At 55.9% G+C, this 17013-nt stretch overlaps 3 protein-coding genes and 1 pseudogene across 3 annotated transcripts; all 4 read right to left on the bottom strand.

Annotated features, from left to right (window-relative positions):
- Window positions 1–1232: 1232 nt before the first annotated feature.
- LOC145737917 (uncharacterized) lies at window positions 1233–2436 on the bottom strand. Its single transcript, XM_081992754.1, has 2 exons — window positions 2173–2436; window positions 1233–2108 (listed from the first exon to the last, which is right to left on the bottom strand). The coding sequence occupies exons 1-2, from the start codon at window positions 2434–2436 to the stop codon at window positions 1233–1235; spliced, it is 1140 nt and encodes a 379-aa protein (XP_081848880.1).
- A 781-nt stretch (window positions 2437–3217) lies between these two features.
- LOC145737916 (uncharacterized) lies at window positions 3218–4474 on the bottom strand. The gene has a single exon (XM_081992753.1). It carries the CDS (start codon window positions 4472–4474, stop codon window positions 3218–3220), a length of 1257 nt encoding a protein of 418 aa, XP_081848879.1.
- A 1954-nt stretch (window positions 4475–6428) lies between these two features.
- Window positions 6429–7364, bottom strand: LOC145737915 (uncharacterized). Its single transcript, XM_081992752.1, has one exon. It carries the CDS (start codon window positions 7362–7364, stop codon window positions 6429–6431), a length of 936 nt encoding a protein of 311 aa, XP_081848878.1.
- Window positions 7365–9901: 2537 nt separating this feature from the next.
- On the bottom strand, window positions 9902–10864 carry LOC145737914 (uncharacterized; annotated as a pseudogene).
- Between the last annotated feature and the right edge of the window lie 6149 nt (window positions 10865–17013).

Raw genomic sequence — 17013 nt, 5'->3', positions numbered from 1 at the left:
CTGCCCTGCACAGGGGCCTTCGAAGTATACCAGGAACAGTTTATTGGTGGAATAGCGCGCATCCCGCAGTCCCTGCCGGGCGCCTCGGCACTCCGGGATATGTACAGCGCAGTCAATTTTGGGACGAATTTTAAGGACCAGCTCGACGAGCATGGCGTGGAGTTCGCAGTCAGAATCGGCATCAACAGCATCAATCGGCGTCATCGAGTGCTTGGAGCTGAAGGGAAAAGATCTGCCTCTCAAAAGATGCAGGGCCGCCCGGCGCATTCCCAACTCGCTCGCTCCATATCAAGATTCGGCCCCTGCAAGGTGGTGTGCCGGCCTGCTGAACTATTTTCCCATGCTTGCAGCATCGTGTTCCTGCCAATGGAGGGAAATGCGCAGCAGAATTCGCCACAGCATGGGCGCGCGATAAGGCCGGGCCCTTGGTTCCTGCTGCACCAAGGACGCCCGCCCCTGCGCAAGGTATGCAGTGCCGCAGGGTGCTATTATTTCTACCACAGATTTGGCCTCCGCAAGAAGCCCGATCAGGAATAATGCTGGAGGTGATAGATGCAGAATTTGTCCGAATTAAAAAGTAATTTTATAGAAAAATTCGCATGCGAATCCCATGAATCTGGGCATAGCTTTGCATTACCTCCCGCCGGGGTGCCAAGTGGCATTCGTGCTCTACACATGCATGCTATTTCTCGTCAGAGATGGTTTCTTCTGTATTCCGCGGCCCAGAAAGGCGGCGGTGGATACACGCCGACCAGCTTGCCACAGCGAGGCTCCAGTCCTGGCTGAGCCCCGCAGGCCCTCCGCGGCAACATCTGGCGGCGGAAGTAGCGGTGGAGCCGGACAGGAGCCAGCTAAAAGCGGCGGAGAGTCCAAAGAGCCAGCTGGCGGTAGGCCGAATCCGGGAGCCGCATGCCGCGAAGCCAGTGATGGCTCACATGCTCAGCTGGGCCAGCCCCGACAGCTGTGTGTATTTCTTGCGAATAAGCCCGCTGAAATAAAGACGGGGATGTCTGCGAGACCAGCCGCTGGAGCAAATGGCCGAAAGCTATCCGAGGCGGCAAATACACACATACTATAACAGTGATACCCTGCTATTTTTGAACAGGACCCGCGGGGCATCTACGTCCCCAGCCCAGCAGCCGCCGCAGCTTTGCCAAGTCCAGGCCGCCCATATTTTGACAGAGCTGGGATGCCCATAAAATAATAAACAGACGGAATACTGCCTCTGTAGGCTAGTAATCGCACATCAGACATGCAGGATCGACCTTCTTCGTCCTTCCCCTCAGCATCTTCCTGTGCAGATCCTCGCTGAGCCCGATAATGAGATCCTCCCCGTAGTACTTGACCATCTTGTTGGCAATCAGGGTCCCCAGGATGTCCTCCTCGGCGATGTAGGAGCTCTGTGATATCTCCTTGATGCTGATTTCACGGTTGCGTGCCAGCTCCTCCAGTATCACCTCCAGCCAGTATGCCCGGTAGGAGAGCAGCTCCAGATCGCTGAGCGGCTTCTCCGGGCCCGCAATGCGCCCGTCCCTCTTGGAAAGCATGTAGGAAAAGTCGATGAGTATCTTGCCGTAGCCGCGGCGCTGCTCGTACGGGAGGGTGAGGATGCAGGCGAGGTTGTAGCCCTGCTCGGAGATCTTCTCCTTGGAGAAGTAGCCCACGATTTGGTGGCCGTGCTCGTCCCTGGTGCAGAGGACATAGAACATGAAGACGTCGATGTCGTAGTAGAGAGACTTGTGGTCCAGGAACAGCTTGGAGAGAAGCGCCAGGTTGCGGCAGTAGTTCTTCTGGACATGCCCGTCCAGCTCGAAGAAGCTGAGCTCGCCCTCCTTGTAGATCTGCGTGCCTGGGGGATGCCGGATTTCGCAGGAAGAGGCGTGCGCCGCAAGCTGCTCCGGCGTCGAGAAGTAAAACAGGCAGAACTCGCACAGATAGACGGTCCCGTTCTTGATTGCATCCTTTGGGTAGGGCGAGAAGTACCAGACGTCCACCATATAGCTCCGGATGCATATCCTGTCAAAGTTCTTGATTACCAGCTCATCCTCTACGATGATGTTCGGCTTGCTTCTCTGCAGGCTCACCTCTGGCTCCGACCCTGCGGCGCCCTAAGAGGATGGGGGCGACAACCCCGCTGGTCCGAGAGCCGAGAGCTCTAGGGGTGTCGTGTACGTCGTGGCGATGGGGGACGACTGTCTCTACATGCTGAGGTTTGACGGTGCCTTCAAGCTGCTCGCGCGGGGAAGCTTTCAGGCTGCGCAGGTCTACTTTCGCCGGCACCTTGTGGTGCTGGTGCTGATTAACGGCGAGATCGGCCGTGTGAAGATAAGGCGGATCAGATATTCGCTGGGGTTTGTGCTTGCGCTGATTGTGCTGCTCCTCGCCATCCTGTATAGAATGTAGAAGAAGTGACGGGCGGGGGAGAGGGTCGTCCATTTCTGCCTAAGCTGCCTTAGAATAAATGCCTATGCGGCGCCAGGATGCACATCCGGGTAGAGTTGGTGCCCATGCGGACACAGGGGCTTGGTATTAAATTGTGCTTAAAGTTAGAACCTGCTTGCGCCGGTTTACGGCACGGCCTGCTATGTCGGCCTGGGAGTTAACGAGTGCTGTGGCGAGGCAGGAGCCGGCCCACTCTGCTCCAGGTGTTTTATCTGTGCCAACGCATCTATAATTGGGGCCCTGCTTAGCTGGCCGCAGGCGGCAGCCAGCCCAGTGCTGAGCAGCCTATCCGACGCGCGCCACGTAACTAGCCGCACCTGCCACAGAACAACCCGGTTGACTCAATCGGTAGAGCATCAGACTCTTAATCTGAGGGCTGCGGGTTCGAGTCCCGCATCGGGTGTAGTGTTTTTCTGCTGGCCTGCGCAAAGCTGTCTTGCGTCAGCGGTTGCAGACACATTGCAGAAATCTCTGCTGGGTCATGTCGGCGCAGGCGCTGGGATCCGGTCTTTACTTATGCTGCCGCATACCCGCCACTATGGCGCCCTACAACAGGTCAGAGGACGGCTGCGCACCGCCCACCCCATTGAATTAGTGTTTTTTAACTAAGCCCCAACTATAGTGAGGCGGACTTAATATCCTCGGGCACCAGAGCAGGCAGGCGCAACAATGGACACAGTAGAAGCAGACCTCGACCTTTAATTCCAATTACTGGGACTCCAAAATACCGCCTGGTTCTGGCTGCAGGGCCCAACTTGAGCGCGCAGCCAAGCCATCACTGCCAGTTGTCCAGGATAATCCTGTGCTCCGCGGCAAGCTCAGGATAAAGGCGCCTGACCTCCACAAAGGTCGACCGCTGCATCGCCATATTTCCGCATATCACAACGCTGCATTGCTTTCTGTAGGGCTCTATAATATTGCAGTGCTGCGTGACACGTGCGCCCTCCGATGACTTGGCCCGCAAAACATCGCACTCCAGGTCATAGAGCCGCGAAATATCATCTTCATCGTTCCGATAGCCGTAAACCAGAATAGTCTTCTGGCCCGCAGGCCTATTCTTGTAGAGCGATAGGAAAAGCGCTATGCCTGTGCCCGTGCAGAAGCATATCAGGCACTCCGTATCAATCCTGCCAACAAGCGGGTTTCTCCTAAAGGCAATTTCGACATCAGGACAGCACGCATGCTGCATTCTATGGCCGGCCGGATCTGCCGCGTGTGTGCTCGTCGCATTTTCGCGGCTCCCGTGGTACAGAGCGTTGACGTATCCAGAGACATGCCCGTACTTCACAGATGGCCCCTCCTGCCGCGTGATCTCCCCCACCAGTATTTCGCAGCTGTCTTCCCTACTGTTTATCAGCGTGTAGTATCTTGGCTTAATGATTTCGCAGTTCCTGACCAGATCCTCGAGGCCCGGCCTGCAGCCAAAGCACTCTATTATGTCGACGAGACTGTGCCAGCCGAGCCCCAGCCCGATGTAGTCTCTGGCGCCCTCGGGGCTGCAAATATACTCCATGTGCGTCTTCATTGGCGATGTTTTGGCCAGATTTAAGAGATGTATCTTCCTCGGTATTCCAGAAATGTCGTATCTGTACTTGAAAAAGTCACGAATCTGCCCCTCGAACGTAAAAGGCGCCTTGCCTGTCCTTTCAATCCTGTAGCAGCCGCTCGGAATATCGCACAGCGCCATCAGCCTGTCCACGGCTGCATCGCTGTTGGGCACGACCAGCCCGACGGCGTCCCCCGGAATAAAATCCATCTTGTGGCCCAGCCTTACCGTGTAGACGTTCCTCCAGCTGCAGGGCAGCTTGGCTATATTCAGCAGCCGTGTTTTTTCTAATACTGCTGGCGTGTCCGATGTAAACTTGCCGGTGCCCAGCGATGTTTTCCACATCTTAATACTCGGTCCGGTTGCAATAACTCCTTTATAATTAAAACTGGCCTGTCTGGAAAGTCTCGCCTGCGCGGGTGGGCCGGGCAGGGTGGGATATTTGGGCTGGGCATGCGCCGGCCATCCCCGGGCGTTCGGCCGCATGGCCGTGCACCGCCGGCAAAGCAGAAATATTTCCAGATCTAATCGGCGCGTCGACGAAACAGGGAATAACAGCAATTAATGACTGAAAGCTGAATGATCCGGGTAATCAATCAAAATAACGTGATGCCGTCGCGCACACAATCATTTCCAGGATGCGCTGCCGAATCGGGGCTGTCTAGAACTGAGGGCCCGGTCCGCGGGGCGCATGGCAGCCAGGCTGCTGCCGGCGAGCCCCGCGGACCGGGCCTCCAGGATGCGTGCAGGGCAGGCGGCTTACTCATTCGCTGCTTATTTTATAAAATCTGCATAGTCATTATTTATACGTGGGAAGGTACTATTAATGTCAATGATCTTGGCAACGTCATTCAAATGCCTCTGCGCATCAGGCCGCCGTGGATGCAGAGCACCGGGGCAGGGCATGTGCTGGCGTGCATGATAATTCTCTCTGAATGCAGCAGACAGCAGCGGGTCCTCCCCGCAGAGCACGGAGAGAGACCAGGCTGTGCCCTCGTCTCTGAGGAGGGTGCCGAACTTCCAGCTTTCCGATGGCCACGAGTACACCAACCTGCGGAACAGGAACAGGCCGAAGATCGAGTGGACCGGGGAGGAGATCGATGCGCTGCTCAGGGGAGTTGAGCGGCACGGACAGGGCAACTGGTCGACCATACTGGCCGAGGAGAGCGATGTGTTCCATACGGAGCGCCGCGTGATCGACCTGGTCAACAAATACAAGCAGTATCTGAAGGCCTCGTCGTTCTACACGGCGGTGAAGAGGGTGTGGCTCTATGTGGACGAGGATGGCGAGCCCAAGCTGAACTACCTGAACGAGCCGATTACCTACTCTGAAAAGTTTCCCTACACTGCGGCGACAAAAATTGCGAAGCGGCTGAAGTTGGATGAAGGACAGACAACGGAGATTATAATTCGGTCTGCGGAGGACGGCGACTCCATCCACTACTACAGGGTGAGTCTTTACGATGAGAAGTTGAGAATCAAGAAGATAGTCCCCACACATTAGCTTGTTAGTATAGTTCATTTAATAAATATTTCATAAACGCGCTCTGTCTTCTACTCTTGACTGCGGCGTTTGGTGTGCGACAGTGGATTTTGGAGCACGGAAATGCTGGGGAAATGGACGCTGTGCTGCCTGCTACGTGGATGCAGCTTCAGCCGCGCGCACCAGGTGTGCGGCCCGCCCTGCATGGATGGAACTGCGCGGCTTGCCATGTGTGCAGGGCTCCTGAGGGCCCGCTATGATCGGCAAGAGGTGGCTGTGGAACTGGCCGCCGGGCCCCTAGGCACCGGTATATGAGCGCGGGTTGCTGAAGCAACTAAAACCAAACTCCACGCATGGAAGCACATGCAACAGCCTGCCATCTGGATGGCTGCCAACGTTTTCCAATTAATGCGAAATTTGTGCCGGCTTCAGAATGCCTAGTGGCGTCTAGATGCCGCGGGGCGAGATTTAATGTTGGGCCCAGAATGTTCTATTGGAGATGGAAATGGAGACGTATGCGATTTGTAATAAACAGTGGGATGAATAATTAATTTATACAACAAAATGCTTTACAACAATATAATAAAGTCGGCAGGTGCACCGCCCTGCAAGCAGCGTGCTGCTGAGTGCTGCGTTGTCGCAGCCAGTGTTGCGCGCGCCTGGGGAGAGGCAGGCCTCATTCCCCGCCGACTATGCGGATGCACTGCCGCCGCTAGTGTCCCAAGGTTTCGGATCGTCGCGGGGTGAGCTGGGGATGCGCCTGGCACGGGCCAACGCGGCGCCCTAAGAAAGCCACGCTAAAAAGTGCGGTAGCAGAACCTGGCCCCTCGACCGAGCGGGAGAAGCTACACGGACAAGCAAATTAAAAATCCATCCTGACACGTAGCACAGACACGCTCTTTACAGGAAGAATGGCACGGCCAAGACAATACCCTCTCAGAGAAACCAATTTTTAATTTATAGAACCTCCCTATCAGCTGCCTTCGAGGCGCCAGAAGCCTCCTCAGCAGCCTTCGAAGCGGCAGCGGCCTCTTCGGCGGCGGCCAGCTCAGGCTCGACCTCGTCGGTAACTTCAACACTGTCGGATGACGCCAAGTCTTCGGAGTCGATATTGAATCCGGCTGCAGGCTCGGCAGGCGCGGCCGGTGGAGCATCGACATAGTCCGCCGGGTTGACTATCGCACTCACGCCCTCCTTGGCGACGTATTCTACAAGAGCCTTGAGCGACCGTGCCTCGACCGGAAGCCTGTGCAGCTCGGAAGAGCCCTTCTTGATGTAGAACAGCGCGGGCACGCCCGTGATCTCCGCGTGCTTGAAGTTCTCGTTCGCCACAACGTTGTACTCGCCGACATAGATGTCCACGCCCTGCTCCACAAACATGGTGGCCATCTGGTTCAGCACAGGCTTGAGCTGGCTGCAGTACCCGCAGCTCGGGGAAGTGAAGGCGAGAAGCCTGTCCCGCTCCTGGCTGCCGAGAATGGTCTCGACAGTCTCGGTGTTCACGACCTTCACCGCCCGCTTTGCGTTGTCCTCGGGGATGACGGCTGAGAACCGGATGAGCTCCGCCGTCTTGTTGCGCAGCTTCATGAAACCCTCGTCAAAGTTCTCTGCGTTGATATTCCGCACCAAAAACTTGTGCTCCTTGGACATGCTGAGCAGCAGCGGATAGTCCTCGTCCTTGGAGCCGATCAGACTCACGAGCGAGGATATTTCCTCGGGGGCAAAGTATATGAACTTCACATCAGATGAATACTTCTTCATCGCCGGGCTCAGCTGGTACTTTACGGCACGGTACGCCTCGCGCCTCTCAATGACGTAGACAATGGACTGGCTCAGGTTCTGCAGCATCCGAATGCTCGCCGGAGTGATCTTGGAGAAGGCCGGAGTAGTCATGGCTCCATGGAGGGATGCAAAATTCCAGCCTTGCTAGGTCCGCGTGGACTGGCGCCACGCGCCGAAGGTATCTCCGTCAGGCATCGAAGATACAGGATCAGTGCGCGGGCACTGAGCTTTATAAGAATGCCGATTGGGAATAGCTGCTGCTCCTGGGCCGGGACTGCATTCCCCGATAACAATTGCAGGCCTTCCCAGCGCATGGTATTAGGCGTGGCAGCCATCACTTATTACTATTGTTAATTAAAAACACATGCGCCGCCACATAGATAGATAGTAGGGATGCTGCAGCCCACCGGGAATCTCCTGCGTGGAGGTGCGGGGCGGGCGGCCCCAACAATGGCGGCGGTATTTGCGTTCCGTCGGCGATAAGTAGAGAGGACGAGGCGTCTTCCCAGCGCGGTGCAGCCAAAGGATATTAGTTAGTGTAAACTAGTCTTCATCTAGAGAGAGAGTAATCAGTAAAAAATTTTCGCAGCGCAGCTGTTCGATGATCGGTAGGCCGGAGCTATCCAGGACGGGCAGGCTGGCCAGGAAAGACATACCGAGGGCCGTACAGCTCATTCTGGAGGGGGTTAAGCCATACAACAGCGCCCGGCTCCTAAAAAGCTCCAAGCTCAAGAGCGTGTCCAACAAAGAGAGCCGGTTCATCACATTGAGACGCGATGGAGGTTTGTTCGGATTTGGCTGCAAAGATTGCGGCGAGCTGCTCGCCATCCAGGTAGGCGTTCCGCTGTAGAATTTCACGCAGCTCTGCAGCCCCCATCTTTCCGGCTTGGATGAGGTAGTTCACCGCCTCGGCAATGGACACATCATAACAGACCCGCTGCAGAGACCACCTTACATTGTCGAGCCTGTCATTCTGGATGGAGATGTACAGAAGCTGCTTCATGGCGGACTGGTCATGCAGAGCAACAGATTTTAAGGAGCTCAGCGTGTTTTCGATGTCCTTGAGCCGGTAATAGCAATACGACAGGTTCTTCGAGATGCTTTGGCTCTGGGGGTTCTCGCACTTGAGTATTCGAAATATTCTGAGCGCCTCCTCCACGCGGCCCAGCTCCACAAGCGAGCATGCGTAGGAAAAACGCAGCTCCTCGCTGCCGGGCGTCAGCTCGAGCGCCGCCTCGAAGGCTGCGGCAGACTCCGCATACTGCTTCTTGCTGAAAAACAACAGGCCCTTTAGCTGGTAGGGCCTCGCGCTGCGGAATATCGAGGCCGCCATGTCGAAATACTTGGCATCCTGGTATATGTGCCCGAGCTTTATGTGCAGGCCCGACACGAGGATCTGGTCGCTCCGGTCGTCGACGTTGCCGATCAGGGCAATGTAGTCGTATATTTCGCGCACCGCGAGCTCAGGCATTTTCATGGCTATGAGGCAGTCGAATTTCTCGTCGAACAGCGGGTAGCCGCTCAGTACTCTGTACGCCGCGCCGTAGTCATACGTCGCCATGTAGGAGCGGCCTACCTGCACGCATACCTTGTGCCTGAAGGTGATGGGGCTGCTAAATGTATCTGCGGTGAGGACAAGAGGGCCTTTCAGCACTCCCTCCAGATCGCGCACTTCATTTGTGACTTCAGCTTTGATAAGCAGGAATCCCGTTCGGAGCGCAGGGTTTAGTTCGTTTGCCTCGTGAAGGGCCCGATTGGCGAACGCCAAAATACGGGCCCTGATCAGCGCTTGTTCTCCGTCGCTGGACTGCAGTTGCTTGGCCTTTATATAAAGATACAGGAGCTCGGCATGGTTCAGTGGTTCGATCTTGTAGTCGCGGTAGACGAGGCCGTCGCAGCCGGACTCGCACAGGTCGGTGGAGGATGTGCCAGTTAATTTAATGGCGAGGGCGGTTGCTATGGCCCCCGAGCGGCCCGTGGTCTCTACCCCGACAATTTCGCAGCTGAGGGTGATGCCCAGCGCGGCGAGGGCCTCCTCGTGGGCGCCGTACGAGCAGTACATCAGTGCTCGCTCAGCCGCGTCTAGATCTGCAGGGACCCCAAACGGGACCGGCTGCAAAAGCGCCAGATTCTTCACGTACATAACTCGGGCCGCAGTGATGTTGTCGAGCGGGGACGGATCTATGTTCTCCAGGATTTCCCACCTGGCCACTCCAGGCCTGTACCTCAGAGAAAACGTGGCCGGAGCTTGCTCGGCGATGTTAGCACGGAGGAAGTCCAGAAAATCGTCCATATGGGAAATTTTTGGCGCGATTTATATTTGAAATGCAGCGGTGTGCTGCGCCCCACTATGGCGCGCAATGCCGGGCGTTCTTTATGGCATCTGTGTCTCCCGTACAGCCGCGCGGGCACCGATGTTAGGATCCCAATGGCCGGCCAGGAGGGGTCGCCATTCGTCAAATAAACACTGGGTGACACCGGTACTCGGCAGTGAACAGCTTAGCTTGGTTTGTGTTTCTACGGCAGCATGGAATACGGAGATCTGAGACCGTGGTGTCTATTTAATAAAGATGGATATCGCACGACAGCTTTAGCCTGGCATCGCGGAATACAAATACATAGTCCAAAACTAGGGGCGAGAAGGTTTATTAACACTTCGACTCTAAATACCTCAGAATATCGACAATCCTGCACGAGTAGCCGTACTCGTTATCATACCAGCTTATGAGCTTGAAAAACCTCGAATTCAGCTCCATGGACGCTCCGATGTCAACAATAGAGCTCCGCGAGTCGCCAACTATGTCCGAGCTCACTACTGGGTCGACAGTGCATCCCATTACGTCCTTCATCCCGCAGGCCTCTATCAGGCTTCTGATGTCGGCGAGGCTCGTGCTGCTTTGCAGTCTCACGACGAGGTCCACGACAGAGCCATTCAGCACGGGCACCCGGAATGCCATCCCGTTGAGCTTGCCGTGCAGCTCCGGCAAAACCGCGCACACGGCGGCGGCTGCACCAGTCGTCGCCGGTATGATATTCATCGCGCTCCTCGCGCTCCGCCACTTTGAGCCCTTTGCATCCGTCACCTTTTGGGTTGCGGTAACCGCGTGGACCGTGGTCATAAGCCCCTCTTCGATCCCATAGGCCTCGTTGATGAGCTTGACAAGCGGCGCCAGGCAGTTGGTGGTGCAACTGGCGGCGCTGATAGCCTTCTCACCCCCAATGTCCGCATGGTTGACGCCGTAGACATACATTGGTATGTCCTTGCTCGGCGCCGTCAGGAGCACCCGCCTGCAGTTGTGCTTCTCGCACTCGGCCTTGGTGAGGAACACGCCGGACGCCTCAATGACATAATCTACCCCATACTGGGCCCAGGCAATGTCCTCCTGCTTTATTTCCTTGCTGAGGTGCGTCCGGACGCCGTTGGCAAGAATTGCGTCATTCTCGGCCCGGCAGTCGAATTTCCCGCTCACGGAGTCGTACCTGAGCAGGTACTCCATGTACTTGATATCGATAAACGGGTCGTTGACCAGTGGAACGTCGATGTTGCTCGCGATGAGGATTCTGTATATGTTCTTGCCGATCCGCCCGAAGCCGTTGATCCCCACCTTCATAGATGGGCGGCATTTTGCGTGTTTATAAGTGTTTCGCAGTATAAACTTACGTCACACTTACGTGAGAAGGCACCACCGGAGTGTTAGAACATTGGTGCAACCCCCTTTTCTCGCATGTCTGGGCAGTCGCGCGCAGATGCCGCGGCCGTGGCTCTGGCCGGGCCCCGCCTTGCATTACACGCCTGCCCTGGCGGTGCCGGCAGCGGGGCTTGCTTTCAGCTCAAGATGCTCCTTACCGCCTCAGAGTGCGGCGCGTTGATTATGATTGGTCAGGCTACCGCCCGGAGAACTGCGGCTGCGAATTCTAAGGAGCCCGCAATGTGCAACTTAGACAATCCTCCGCGCAAATGGCCCGCCGTGGAAACAGTCTCCGCTGCGCGCCAGCCCTCGCTGTGCCTTGGGCGCCGCCGGCTCTCGTTCGACCGCTGGGTCTGCAGCGCTAGATCTCCTTTTTAGTTCAAATAATGGCACGCAGTTTATACCGCATGTTCATGTTTCTCTGGAAGCCAATGCTCCGCATGCGGGCCAAAGGCGTCGACTTCCAAGCTTCGAGCTTCGAGCTTCGAGCTTTCGGAGGAGACGCACCGCATGTACGGCGACATCAAGGAGGGCTATCTGAGGCTGCGGAAGAAGCTCGTGAACTACGGAGGCGGCGAGGATTCTGCGCCGCTGGTCCTCAAGGAGTTTCTGAGCCTCTATCTAAAGTGCGAGACGTTCGTGCTGTCGCTTTTCAACGAGATATTCAAGCCGCACTTCGCGGAGACCGTCAACAGGCGAAAGTCGGTATTCACGCTGCTCAACAAGCTCATGAAGATATTCGTCTCGATCGACTGTCTGCGGATACGCTACCCGGGCGTGTTCTGCCAGTACTTATTCTACAAGCTGCACCGCGGGGACGAGTTCTACACGATATGCAGCGAGCACGAAGACCAGCGCCTCTCCATCCTGAGCCTCATTTCGCTGCCGATGGGCCGGCTGATGCTCTTGCTCTTTGCGAACGACAAGTTCGAGCTATTCTACCCGACCGCCCTGAGCAAGCGGATACGGATCAATCTCAATGACGACAGGAAGAAGATGCTTTACCTGTACGCCCGTCTGATGGAGCTCCATGAGTTCAAATACCTGGGCCTCTACTTCGGAGCAATTTACAGGAAGTTCTACGGCGCCAACTCATACACATTTGACCAGTCACTCGGTGCGGCACTGGAGGAGTATCTGGAGCGGCTGCAGGTCCACGAGTGAGGTGCATTGGGATGCAGCAGGGCCTGGGCCCAGCCAGCTGGCGCGGCCGATCATAATAAACTAAATTAATAATGTGCAAGATATTCATATCTTGCTTGAATTCGCAAGGACCGAGCCGGGGCCAGGCAGACCTGGCGTGCTGTCCTCGAAGCATCTGGGCCCCGCATCTATAGGGGCCCTAGGAGCAAATGCTCCGCCTTGGCCGGCGGGTACAGCCCTGGCCGGCCAGAGGGCATGTGCGCCCCGTGGAGTGATCCACGAGAGGCATATTTTTGAAAGGGCGACAGTGAAGAGGCTGATGCCTTGTAGGTGCCAGCCGAGAAACGCACGCCGGCTGCATCCCAAGGTAGGCCAGCCCAGATGCTAATAGCCCCTCCGTGTTTACTGAAGCACAAATAGCCGAAATAGAGAAGATGTCGGGTAGTAGTATTTAACTATCTCAGAGCAGCGCCTCGGCACAGGCCTTTAAATTAGAGGCCAGATATTTATCGGTCTTCGAGTGCGATCTGAGGTCGCACAATATCAGCGAAACATCCTTCTTGCCCAGATGGTAAAAGTCGTTGCTGTGTTTTAAAAAGGGCTTGCCGTCCATAATAAATGTGGTGTAGGCCTGGTAGCTGCCCATGTGCACGCGGAGCGGGTGGCCCGCCATGGTGCGGCTGCAGTCCTTGAGCTCTTCTGTGAGCTCCTCTATCTTTTGCTGGCCCTCATCCGCTTTCTTCTTACGAAGCAAGACAAGCTCGTCGTGCTTGGCCTTTGCAGCTCGATAGTCCGCCTGCTTGGCCGCCACAATATCCCGAAAGCGCTAGGTCAGCGTGGCGATGTCGATGAGAAACGCCAGCAGCTGCAGCCGCAGGGCAAAGGCGTCCTTCCTGAAAAAGGTGCAGAACTGCAGGATCCTGTCTTCGTCGGCGTCCTTGCGCAGGCTCTGGATAAACAGCTTGGTCTGCGCCTTCCAGTTTTCAGGCGTCATGGCCGCACGCCTCTTTATGGCCGGGACAGAGGAGTCCGTGGCAAACGCCGGAAGCCTCTCTATAATGAAGGCGATCGACTCGTGATACCGCTCCTTTCTTGCCTTCACATCGGCGTCAACAACGCCGACAAGCGCGCTATGGATGCCAAATATCAGCTTGGAGGCATAGTCCGGCTCCCGAACGGCCTCGCCCAGCGACCCGAGCGAGAACTCACCAAGACCAAGATCGGCCCTGAAGCTGACCAGGAACATGTAAACCTTTACTAGGTTCTTGAACGATTCGCCCTCGTACCCCGGCACGGTGAGGCGCTTCAGGCTGGAAGTATTTAGCTGCTCCTGCGGCGGCTTGGGAGCCGCCTTGCTGGCCTCCTTGCCCGTTGCATGCTGCTTCGCAGCGCCTTCCTTGTATCTCATGTCCATGCCATGTCTGCCCTCCTGGGCCGATGCTTCTAGTCTTGTTTTGCGGCGCCCGGCTTCGCCCGAGGCTAAGCCGGGCGGCTCCTTTGTCCGGCCATCAGGGCGCTCGGACAGTTCCCTGTTGGTATTAGATTTTCTGGGATTCCTTGCTGATTCGGGGCCCGCGCCCTTTCCAGCAGCACCCCTGCCGCTGCGGATCTTGGGCTGGCCCGAGAAGGCCTTCTGCTCTATCCTCTCGTTTACGTTTTCAATCAAAATGCGCCCAAACGCAGTCTGGCGCGTGATGCATTCCAAAAAATAGAGCACATCCTAATAGAAGACCGCGTGGCGCCGCTGTATGTTGCCGAAGAGCTCCTCCGCCTCGCTTCCGTCTGCGAGTGCAATGCGGTACACGTCCCTGCTGCAGCGCACTATCTTTCCCGCCTGCCTGGATGGCAAAACGCACACGCTTTCATTTACGAAAAACTTTGAGCGAACTGCAGACATGGCGACAGCCGCAATATATTGCTCTCGATCATCCTCGGGGATACAAAAATTTGCTTTGTTATCTCCCATCATATCTAATTAAAATTGGGATATTATGAATCGCAACCGCAAAAAATTACGCGCGCGCCACCTGCTGCCTGCCTTTATAGCGCACTTCCCCCTGGTATGCAGCGCACTGGCGTGCTCAGAGACGGTTTGGCACTTACTTCCGAGCAGCCATAAAAATTTTAATCTTTGGAAAATGGCTCTGTGCAGCCATAGCCTCTTGGAATCAACAAGTAGGGATGGCAGCAAACCAGCTCGCTGGGGCATAGCGCGCAGGGCGCTCCCGGCCTGAATGATATGGGTAGTTTAAAAATGCCAAAATATTCTATTTTTACTTTATTAACTTTATTGCATATTCCCGGCCACATCGCGCATTCTTATCTATTGTGGGGAGTATGTTTGAGCAGCCTACGGCATCGCGGGCTGCTGCCGTTCGGATGCTCCGGATTGGATGCAAAGCCGACGGCAGACCTGCCAGCCAGTGCCAGAGTATATGCCTGGGCGTGAGATTCCCCAGGAAAGACTAATGGCAGCCAGCTATGCATGCGAGTCCGGCCACTGCGGCAGATAAACGCCTTGTCCAAATAATTTAGGTGCTTGGAATTGGGCGCGCGAAATTTTTTGTCAAGGACACCTAAGGGTAGGCGCCGCAGAGATGTTAGTGGCGGGGGGCAAAAATACGCTATGCGTTTGCGCAGTATATATTTGCCAGGCTCATATATTAAAATTAGTCATATTATAGATTGGTAACTGTAATTTGGCTGCTCTGCCTAAGTTAAATACCTGCACCAGTAATACCCATCCCATGTAGTGCGCAGGAAGCTGCCGCGGTGGGAAAGCCGCAGAAGTGCCGGCCAAAGAGAATGGCGCCATCGGCGCCGCTCCATTAGACGCGGGCGGATTGGGCAGCGCGGAATTATTCATATCAAATGGATTTGTAATCGTAGATACCGGCTGCGATGCAAAAGGCTTGTGCACGGCTGCCGCATCCGCACCCGAGCTCCGGGGATACGAGCCCAGAATTGCAAAGGGATTCGAAGGATTGGTCGATAAAACAGAACCCCCGGTAATTACCGCAGGATTTGCTGGGGGATTGGCGTGCTTTTGGTTGTCTAAATTGGTAGAAAAGCCCACACTTTTTGCACCACCGGGTTGTGAAAATAGCATGCCGCCGTTAGCAGGCCATATATTTAAGGCGGGCTGCTCGGCGCCAGCAATACCATCGGTACCATTTGTGCTGGAGCCACCGACTGCTGCGTCCTTAGGGGGCCTGGTAGTGTGCAGCTCAAACGGGCTGCTGGCAATAATGCTCGAAAGCGGGCTGGTCGCAGTGGCGTTGATTTCCAACGGGGCTGAGCCGGCCTGCGTGTCCCGCAGCATATCTGCCGATTCTCTGGGGGCCCCGTTTGGGTCCGATGGTACCGCCGACGCATGGGGCTGTCCCAGCATAGCGCCAGCTTGCGCTAGCGTTGGAGCAGACCCAGGCACGGCGCCCGCCTGAAACGGATTTTCGAAAGAAAACCGTGGAGCTCTGGGGGGAGCATCTTTAGAAGTGTTGGCGTCTGTGGTATTGCCAGAAACTGCCGCCTGACTTCCTGGCACCGTCAGCTTCAGAGAATTTACCGGGGCAGACCCGTCCGGCATAGCACCGGCAGTGCCCGCCCTCGCAGCCGATGGCGTCTCATTTGCGCTATTTGCCGGAGAAAAAGGCCCAGGCTTGGCGCCATTCGCCGTCGGAAGAATACCCGCAACCCTTTGCGCATCGGAAATATCTTGCCCACCCACCTCAGTGCTCTTTGCAAATGGATTTCGCAGACCAGGCATGGACGCGTGTCATTGTCGCGCACCTCCCACCCCTCCGAGGAGTCGTTTTCATACGATATTATCTCCCTCATTTTCAGGTAGCTGAAGGCATTCTTTATTATTACTCCCCGTGGCCGGTATATCGGCGGACGCCGTTGGTCGTGGTGCTTTATGAACTGCAGCCTTATGGGCCGTTGGAGGTCGTCTCGCCTTCGCACCGTCTCCAGTCTTATGGAGCTCCGGTCATAGATAAAAGTGCTGCCTGTGAATTCGACCGGGGCAAACCTTCCAATCTTTTCATCACGCCTTGCCTCGGTCTTCTGGAATTTGAGGATATTCGTCTGTATAGACCGTCTTTTCGCGGCTTTTCTCTGCGACTTTGCTGATGCGTCCAGTGCTGCCAGGTCCTGCTGGCTGGACAAGCGCGATGCGTCTATCTCCGATGTGGGCACAGCATGCTCTATATCCTGGCTCCTGGTCCGCCTAGCCCTTTTCTTCCTGGCGCACTGGCACCTGCCAGCTATAGCTATGTTCTGCCGGTCTAAATTCTCCTTGGTATCCGGCTCGCAGGGCGGGCTGCCATGCACCTCCATTGTGCTGCCCGCGGGCACGCGGAAGGCCTGGTCTGGCGGTAGTTTCTCGAGATGACCCACAAAATTGCACGGCTCCCGCTCCACAGACGAGAGGCACAGCTGTCCTGGCTCGCCTGCTCTATGCCGCAATATTATTTCCTCGACCTCGGCCGGTGGATCGGGCCAGATGCAGACTGTGCGGCCGGTATGGCAGACGGCACGCGTCTGGGCGGCAAGAATATCCTTAAGCCTAGCAACACTGCCTCGCCCAGTATGGGAATATAGAATGTAAAGCAGGTCCTCGATCTTAATAAAGGACGTATAGTCGGTGAGAAGGGCGAGAAGGCTGGACGACGGCATGTCTGCACCGGATGTTTTATGGAGATGGAGAAGCTCAAGCGTCTTCGGATGGAACAGCATCGAGGACTCAAATTTTTAAAAATCGATGTTGGCCTGCTTGGTATGTGGAATAGACCCCGCTGCAATCTTGCCATGCTGCTGGCAGCATATCTAGCCGGACCCGGGCTGCCCACCGGCCTATGCGACAAGCAATGAGCTTGGCCAAGTAGGCATTCCTGGAAAGATCCCAGAATGCCATTTGAAGCCCCTGA

Source organism: Ips typographus, linkage group LG14 (genome assembly GCF_016097725.1).
Source record: "Ips typographus isolate SLU linkage group LG14, UJ_Ityp_2.0, whole genome shotgun sequence".
NCBI classification, from domain to species: domain Eukaryota; kingdom Metazoa; phylum Arthropoda; class Insecta; order Coleoptera; family Curculionidae; genus Ips; species Ips typographus.
Note: the sequence above shows the minus strand (reverse complement) of the source record. Positions and strands in the feature narration are given on the sequence as shown.